Source organism: Quercus lobata, chromosome 9 (genome assembly GCF_001633185.2).
Source record: "Quercus lobata isolate SW786 chromosome 9, ValleyOak3.0 Primary Assembly, whole genome shotgun sequence".
Lineage (NCBI taxonomy): Eukaryota > Viridiplantae > Streptophyta > Magnoliopsida > Fagales > Fagaceae > Quercus > Quercus lobata.
Window position 1 is genome coordinate 24844864 of NC_044912.1, and position 9650 is coordinate 24854513.

A 9650-nucleotide genomic window follows, 5' to 3' on the forward strand; every position below is an offset into this window, starting at 1 on the left:
CTAATGGAAAATGAAAAGAAAAAGCATTTACTAAAGAGATTTACATGAAATTTTTAGAAACATATGTTTTAAAGCTCTTAAGGTTAATGAGTTCTATATGGTAAGAAAATTAAATATGAAAAGAAAAAAAAAATAGACATCATTATTTTAAATTATCCTTTTTTCTATTAAAAAAAAAAAAAAACAGGTCAAGGGACCAATTAAGTAAAATTTATTTAGCCTTTTAAAAAATGTATAATTTGTTGACAATTTAAAAATTTTGTTAATAAAATGAAGGGGGAGTGCCGGAATAGGCAAATTTAAAACTTTGAGGACTTTTTCTTTTGAGAAACTTTAAGCACTAAAATATTAGGGACTAAAATTTCTTAACATGTAAACTAGAATTCCATATAAAAAAAAATAATAATAAATATTTAATGCTAGAATATATAATTCTATATACAAACATAATCATAATCAATGTCTGTTAATAACTATATAATTATCAAATTTCTGATTTCATATTGAAAAAAGATTTTAAAAAATATATAAAAAAACATATTATATTAAACATAGCTCGTTTGGTAAGTAAATGAATTTCTTTCTTGACCAAACCCAACAGTTAATTTATAACCCTAGTCAAGGCGCAAGGGCTATATAAAGGTGTCCATGTGAAGTAATATGTTCCCAAGTAACCCATTCCACTAAAAAACGTAGTAGCTTCACCAAAGACCTTAGTCAATGGCTCTTAAACTACTTGCTTCACTCCATATCTGCAAGTTCAATAGACCACCACCTATCCCATCTAAAGGTCCTATCTCACTTGTAAAATCCAGAAGTGGCATCGTTGTCCAATGCATGCCAGCCAGCAAAATATCAAATAGTCCCACTACTTTGCGGCGATCAGCAAATTACCAACCTACCGATTGGCACAATAACTACATCCAGTCATTGAGAAATGATTATACGGTACGCTTGTGTTACTGTTTTCATTTGTTAATTTTACTAGTGATAGTAATTGTTAATAATGGAAACTGATTATACCCATTAATGACAAACTTGTGATGTAGGGGGAATCATGCACTAGACAAAATAATATGTTAAAGGAACAAGTGAGGATGATGCTTCACAAAGTGGTGGATCCTATAGAGCAACTCGAGCTGATAGATATCTTGCAGAGATTGGGAATATCTTATCACTTTGAGGGAGAAATAAAGAGAATATTAGAAGGACTTTACAACAATATTGACCATGGTAGTGATATTGACACATGGAAGACGAAGAATTTATATGCCATAGCTCTTAAATTTAGACTCCTAAGACAACATGGATATATTGTGTCTCAAGGTATTAAAGCATATTAAAAAAAAATTGACAAGTGGGTGTTTACTGTTTACACCTAAGATAAAAATGAAGTATAGTTTCTTAGATTTTGTAACTTAGGTTATCCAATTAAATTCAACTATGCATGCGTGGTCATTTTGATCAATAAATTATATGGTTGAATTTAATGTATTTAGAAAAAATAACATTGTTGATTAATGCATCTATATATATAGTTAAATTTAATTAGAAAACCTATAAATATAATATAGAAAAATTACTAGTATCGAATTTTTAATGCCTAATCCTTCATTTATAGTTAACATTATTTTGTTGGTCTTCATAGAAGTTTTCAATAGTTTCATGGATGAGAGAGGAAATTTCAAAGCATGCCTTTGCGAGGATACGAAGGGTATGCTATCCTTGTATGAAGCCTCATTCCTTTCTATAGAAAATGAAAATATCTTAGAAGATGCAAGAGAATTCTCAACAAAACATCTGAAAGTATACGTCAAGAAGAATAAAGATAAAAATCTTTCTGCTTTAGTGAGCCATTCCTTGAAGGTTCCACTACATTGGAGGATGCTTAGGTTGGAAGCAAGGTGGTTCATTGATATATATAGAAGAAGAGAAGACATGAACACTATCTTGCTTGAGCTTGCAGAATTGGATTTCAACATGGTACAAGCAACCCACCAAGAAGATCTAAAAGAATTGTCAAGGTAAAAACTAATAAGCATGGGTATGTTTGGATACAAGTAGAAAAACTAGTATACGATATACTGGGGATATGTGAATTAATATATATATATATATATGTTAAGAATATATTAATTTAAGAGTAATAATGAATATTAAAGTAAATCTCTAATCATTAAATCATATTATGATGTTCATAATGCAAATTAAGATTCAAAAAAGTAAATAACGATAACTAGATAAATATTCAACATTGAAGTCAATATATAAAAAATATAAAAGAAATAAGTTAATAACCTTAGGTTTTAAGCTTTTGTTTAATTTACTAAACTTGAAAGACGCATTAAATTGCTATAATTAATTATAACACTCATGTATTCTTCTTTTGTTCAAACAAAGGTCGTGGAAGAGCACAGGCCTTGTAGAAAATTTGAATTTTGTGAGGGATAGGCCAATGGAGTGTCTCTTATGGACAATGGGACTAATGTTTCAGCCACAATTTGGATATTTTAGGAGAACAATAGCAAAGTTCGGTGCACTAATAACAGTAATAGATGATATTTATGATGTATATGGCACTTTGGATGAGCTGGAGTGCTTCACAAATGCTGTTCAGAGGTTTGTAACATCAATGAGGCTATGTCTCGAATGCTTTAAAGCTATCTCTAACATATAGACTTAATGTTAACGGTACTCCGTATGATTCTAGATGGGATATCAACGCAATGGATGGGCTCCCAGAATATATGAAGTTGTGTTTCTTTGCTCTACACAATTCAGTTAATGAATTGGCTTTTGATATCCTCAAGGAACAAAGATTCAACATCATTCGTTACCTTAAAAAAGTGGTATGGACTTAATTTCTAAATTCATCAATATTGATCCTTAACATTTTTCTCTTAAACTCGTTGTGTTATACTAATTCAAATTCATTGTTTCACTATAATTTTTTTTTAGTGGGCTGATTTATGTAGAACTTATTTGTTGGAGGCAAAGTGGTACCACAACGGATATACTCCAAGCCTTCAAGAATACATTGAGAATGCATGGATATCGGTAGCAGGACCAAATTTAATGGTGCAGGCTTATTTTTGTGTCACAAATCCACTAACAAGTGAAGCCTTGGATTGCTTGGAAGAGTACCCTAACATGATCCGTTGGTCATCATTGATTTTACGACTTGCAGATGATCTTGGAACATCTACGGTATATAAATGGATCTATTTTATAGTTCATAATATTAAATATTACAAATTTAAAGGCATATGAAATTTTAAGTAAATAAATAATGTGACAATATGTACACAATTAGATATAAGAAATAAAATATGAGCCATGAAATGGATTCCCTATTAATTTCAATAGAATCCTTGTGCACAAACTATACTAGCTTAGTTTCATTATGAATTCTTTCTAATACTTCACACTAACATGCTAACATATGTTTTATATGTACATGGAAACATATGTTTTATATGTACATGGAAACTTAGGATGAGATAAAAAGAGGTGATGTCCCCAAAGCGATCCAATGCTACATGAACGAAACTGGTGCTAGTGAAGAAGATGCTCGTGAGTACATAAGGTGTATGATTAGTGCAACATGGAAGAAGATGAATGAAGTCCAAGTTGCAAGTTCTCCCTTCTCTCAAACATATATAGATATTTCGTTCAACGTTGCAAGGATGGCCCAATTCATGTACCAACATGGAGATGGACACGGTGCTGGGAACCAAGAAACTAAGGGTCATATTTTGTCATTACTTATTCAACCCATTCCAGTAAATAAAAATCGATGTGATTAATTATTGATACGTAAAGATGTGGACTTGAAGGTCTAGTTTGACAATTACACTAGTCGAAGTCATAAGAAAAATAGTTGGTAAAGCCATTGGCTAGCTAACACCTGTCCTCTTTCTTTAATTCCCTGTGTTATCCAAAACTGTTTAGTCAGTGTTTTCTTTTTCCTTTTTTCCTTTTCATTTGGACGATATTTTTGACAATAATGTATTGTTTTCCATTGATGAGTGTGTTTTATGGGCTAAAAGTTAATTACGTCTTCCTTACTGCACTAGTAATGCCTAGTTCTTTAAAAAAAAAATACATGATATTTTACAAGCTAACACGATATGATGTTATATTATGCTAGAATATTATGTTATTATAATTTTATATTAATATAATTTTAATACAAGAATACGATATTAAATTATTTTAAAAAGTGATAAGATTAAAATAATGTAATATATTTTATAATTTTAAATTATAATAACATTAAAATATATATATATATATATATATTACATCATTCTAATATATATAGCATTAAAAAAAGCATGTAACGACAAACACAATCCTCAGTTCTTCTTTGATCAAAGTCTTCGCAAGTTCTTTATTTGTGTGCATATTTGGCCCACACGTGGCCAGAAGCAGAACACCCCGGTTAATATCAGTACCTTATTAAATGTCACATCCTTCAAAAAAAAGTACCCTTCCCCCTTCTGCTCATTGCGGAAACTACGCTATTGTCCTTATATATTGTTAATGGCTACTCTACAACTGTCGATTTATCTTGCGAAAAAATTGCACCATTCACATAAACTTTATTCAGTCCAGAGGTGGTTGTGGCGGCTTTCGTTGGTTGTGATCCACTGTAGTACTGTACATGAAAGCTAGCTAGTTGCTGAAACTCTTTCACAGTGTGTACACACTACACGCTGAAAGAAACACCGCTCCTCTGGGACGCCATGATATTCGGGAAATTTTTTTTTTTTCTTTTGAGAAACTAGTAAAATATCAATTGAGAGAACAATTTGATTCAGTGTGTCTATCTCTTCGTTCTCCATGCACCTACCTATTTTGCTATTCAGGGCCGGCCCAGGACCTAGGCAACTTAGGCCTAGGCCTAAGGCCCCACAACCAAAAAAAAAATTCCCTACTAAAAAAAGGCTCCATCTCTCTCCATAAAGGCCCAAAATTTTATAAAAATATAACGTTTTTAAATAATTGATACTTTTTTTAAGAGTGATGTTAAATATATCACAAATTTTACTATAGGTTTAAGTTTAAGTTTAACTGACATGTCACCAATCATATAAAAAAGTAATTCAAACACAAATAAATTAAACTGTTGAAATTCATCAATTACAATAATTATCATATTATATTGTGAATATTTTGTAGTATCTTTAGTATTTTTCTTTTTCATTTCTAACAAGGTTTCCAAAATAGGAGACCAGTAGAAATTTAAACCAATTGAAACCCTAAAATGTTTCAAAAAAATAAATGCTGCAAATGTGATAGATCATCAATGATTAATCTCCTCTGATAATTTGAGATCTTAATTTTTGTAAACTAATCTCCTACAAAGCTACACATCGAATAATATCTATTTATCTCTTTCTCTTAAAATGAATATATAAAATTAAAATTTAGATTAGAACTATACTTAACTATGCATAGTCATATATCCAAGTTAAAGTAAGTTTCTTTTTTAAAAAAATAATATTTTTTTTTAGTTCTTTTTGTTTAAATTTATGTTTCAACTATGATATTCAATCATCTGTATGAAATTAACCTTAGTTTAATTAGTATTATTCATCAATTTCTATATTTACATCAAATAGTATATCAATTTATTTAATTAATGTTTACATATAAAAAGGCCCTAATAAAATTTTCGCCTTAGACCCCAAATTTTGTTGGGCCGGCCCTGTTGCTATCTCTATCCTTCCAAATGGAAATCTTTACTGGTGGACATAATTTTTGGCGTGACCTTGATTTTGTTGGCTATGAACGGTGGAGGGGGAAAAAAAAAAATATATATATATATATATATATATATGAAAGTGATAAACAGTAACTAAATAATTTGTCAATCAAAATTGTTTATGGCAAAAAATTGTGGTACATTTTTTTGAAGTTTAGTTTACTTTAAGTACTTTAAACTGGATATTTTCTTTTGTTTAAAATATACACTACCACTAGTGGTAGTGTATTTTAATCTCCACTTTTTATTTAGTTAGTGAGTAATATGACAATCTCTCGTTAAAAAAAAAAAAAAAAATCATATTGAAAATTTGTGGGACTTGTGGGTGTAATGAGTGAAGGTGGGACCAGGTTGGGTTGCTGTTGTGGTGATTTTTTGGAAGGAAGATTTTGACTTATCAGTGGAGACTTTCTCTCCAAATCATATTGATTCCACGATTAATAAGGGTAAAGACAATGAATGGAGATTTACAGCCTTCTACTGGGAACCAGATGCGAGATTTAGATATGAATCATGGGCAAAACTCCATACCTTAAAATCTTGTAGCAACTTGCCACGGATTTGTGCAGGCAACTTTAATGAAATTACAAGACAGTCCAAGAAGTTAGGAGGATGGACCAAACCGCATAACCAGATGCAACCTTTTAGAGAGGTACTTGATGACTGTGGGTTCATGGATATGGGTTTTGTTGGTGCACCATTTACATGGCACAAGCACTATGCAGACTATACAGTTTGGGATAGACTAGATCGAGCGGTTGCTACTAATGACTGGTTTTCAATGTTCTCGGGGACTAAAATTCATCACTTGGATGTCACTACCTCGAACCATAAGGCTTTGTGAATTGTCCCTTAAAAGATGGAGTGTGGTTTTCAAAAGCCCTTTCGTTTTGAACAAATGTGGATGAAGGATAGTGGATGCACAAATACTATAGAAGCAGTTTGGAGAAAACATACGGAGGAGTCGTGGGACACAAAAATTGTCACCAAGATAGATCATTGTGGTAAGGCACTTACACGTTGGAGCAAGCAAGCTTTTGGAAATGTCAAACGTGAGATTGAGAGGAAAAGAAAAGAATTATCTAAGGTAGAGAGAAGAGCTATCAGTGGAGGAGACCCAAGACCTATGAAAACTTTGCAAGAGGAGATAAACTTGTTGGTTGATAAAGAAGCCACTATGTGGCAGCAAAGATCCAGAATTTTGTGGTCAAAAGATTGGGACAAAAACACAAGGTTTTTTCATAGTAAGGCTTCCCAAAGACGACGAAGAAATTACATCACTAGACTCCATGATGCTGACGGTAATTGGTGCACAAATCAGTAACAAATCAAGGATACTATTGTAGACTTCTACACGAATTTGTTCACTTCAAACAGACCCGATCACTTGGAAGAAGTTATAGATGTTATTCCTGAGGTAGTCACTGCTGAGATGAATGCAAGCTTAACTTTTGAATTTACAGCTTTGGAGGTGGAAGTAGCCTTGAAACAAATGGCCCCCTTAAAGGCCCCCAGCCCTGATGGTATGCCCCTTTTGTTCTATCAAAGCTATTGGCCTCTACTTGGTAATGATGTTATACAATCTGTTTTGCACTTTTTGAATTCAGGTTCTTTACCTGCTGCCCTTGGTCATTCTTTTGTTACTTTAATCCCTAAAGTGAAAAATCCGAAGTTAGTGTCACAATTTAGGCCAATCAATTTGAGTAATGTTCTATACAGGGTGTTTTCTAAAGTCTTGGCAAACAGGTTGAAGAAAATAATGCCACAGCTTATTTCAGAGCATCAAAGTGCTTCCTCTCTGATCGTTTGATTACAAATAATATCATGGTAGCATTTGAAACTTTGCACTACATGAGAAATCACTGTGTAGGTAAGATAAGGTACATGGCTCTAAAACTTGACATGAGTAAGGCCTATGATAGAGTGGAGTGAGAGTTTATGGAGAAAGTGATGAGAAAGATGGGTTTTAATAATCGTTGGGTGGATCTAATGATGGAATGTATTACTACAGCCTCCTACTCTATTCTAATTAACGGTGAGCCTCATGAAAATATCAAGGCAAGTAGGGGCCTACGGCAAGGCGATCCTCTCTCTCCCTACCTCTTCCTTATGTGTACTGAGGGACTTCATGGGCTAATAAAAAAGGCAGCAAGCAATGGGGATATTAAGGGTGTTTCTTTATGCCGAAATGGCCCTAAACTAACACATCTTCTCTTTGCAGACGATAGCTTAATTTTTTGCAGGGCTAAAGAAGATGAATGCTTAAGGTTGCTTGAGATTTTGGTGACCTATGAGAGAGCCTCGGGGCAGCAAATTAATAGGGCTAAAACAACACTCTTTTTCAGTAAATCAACCTCATATGATGTGCAAGAGGTGATCAAAGAGGCTCTTGGGGTACAGGTGGTTCAACAATATGAAAAGTATTTAGCTCTACCTTCTCTTGTGGGTAGAAAGAAAAAGGAGAGTTTTGCCAATCTAAAGCAAAGAATTTGGAAGAAATTGCAAGGATGGGAAGCTAAACTACTATCACATGTGGGGCGAGAAATTTTACTCAAAGCTGTTGCACAAGCACTCCCTACCTATACGATGTCTTGTTTCAAGCTACCAATCACTCTTTGTCATGAGATTGAAGCTTTGATCTGGAAATTCTATTGGGGGCAACATGAAGATGCTAGGAAGATACATTGGGTAAAGTGGCAAGAGTTGTGCAAACCAAAGTCACAAGGTGGTATGGGCTTTAAGGACCTCTTCCGGTCTAATGATGCTCTCTTGGCCAAACACACTTGGCGACTCCTCCATGATCATCACTCCTTATTTTATCGAGTCTTCAAGGCACGATTTTTCCCGGATTGTAGTATTATGGAAGCAAAAGAATCAAGTAACGCTTCGTTTGTGTGGAGGAGTATCCTTAGGGGTCGAGATGTAATTAAAAGAGGGGCTGTTTGGCGGATTGGGAATGGCAATTCAGTTCATATATGGAATGATAGGTGGCTGCCAGGGGCGGTCAATAATAAAATCATCTCCCCTGCTATTGTAGCAAATAATAATGCCATGGTTAGCTCCTTGATTGATCAGACTAGCCGAGAATGGAAAGGGGAACTCATTGACTCCTATTTCTTTGAGTGGGAAGCTAATATCATCAAGAACATACCTCTTTGCCGTTCTTTTCAAGAGGATGTTTTGAATGGCCTTTTAGCCTGGACGGAGAGTATACAGTTCAAACAGGTTATAAATTTCTGCAGAAACAGTACACGGCTAGTGAACCTGGATCCTCGGATGGTACCAAACTACAACCCCTTTGGAAGAAGATTTGGGGGTTAAAAGTTCTTGGGAAGGTCAAACACTTGGTATGGCGTGCGTGCAAGAATGCGCTGCCCATCAAGATGAATTAGCTTAAATGCCAAGTGGTTACTAGTGATGTGTGTGAGCTGTGTAATCTGCACACTGAAGACTCAGCCTATGTCTTATATCACAGCCCAAAATTGGAGAATCTCTGGTAGAGTACCTCTCTATGGTGTCATAGCACCATCAAGCAATGCAGTAGTTTTTTAGATATAATGTTTGTTGTTTATGCAGATGGCAGGGACCCGGAGCTGTTCTTATCAATGGCTTGGACTTTGTGGAATAGAAGGAACAATATCAGGCTTGGGAAACCCTCTATCCCGCTGGAGTAAGTGTTGAACAGGGCTTGTGATCTCAATTTGGGCTACTTACCCGATCCTACAATAGTAACAACAACGCCGAAACAGACAGTGACAACATGGACACCTCCACGGCTACAAGGTTAACTTCGACGACGCACTTTTTGAACGTGAAAACAGAGCTAGTCTGGGAGTAGTCATACGGAACCATGATGGTTTACTGATGGCCTCACTGTCTG

General features: G+C 34.3%; 2 protein-coding genes across 3 annotated transcripts; both read left to right on the forward strand.

Moving 5' to 3' along the window:
• Positions 1–682: 682 nt before the first annotated feature.
• LOC115960589 (myrcene synthase, chloroplastic-like) lies at positions 683–4025 on the forward strand. 2 transcript variants are annotated; one of them, XM_031079529.1, is made up of 7 exons: positions 683–948; positions 1050–1326; positions 1649–2024; positions 2401–2619; positions 2711–2849; positions 2959–3207; positions 3495–4025. In XM_031079529.1, exons 1-7 carry the CDS (start codon positions 721–723, stop codon positions 3804–3806), a joined length of 1800 nt encoding a protein of 599 aa, XP_030935389.1. In that variant the 5' UTR covers positions 683–720; the 3' UTR covers positions 3807–4025. The 2 variants fall into 2 exon arrangements, with proteins under 2 accessions (XP_030935389.1, XP_030935390.1); XM_031079530.1 differs by having other exon boundaries at positions 1652–2024.
• Positions 4026–6629: 2604 nt separating this feature from the next.
• Positions 6630–9444, forward strand: LOC115961454. Its single transcript, XM_031080434.1, has 5 exons — positions 6630–7003; positions 7148–7293; positions 7378–7441; positions 8014–8978; positions 9347–9444. The coding sequence occupies exons 1-5, from the start codon at positions 6630–6632 to the stop codon at positions 9442–9444; spliced, it is 1647 nt and encodes a 548-aa protein (XP_030936294.1).
• Positions 9445–9650: the final 206 nt, after the last annotated feature.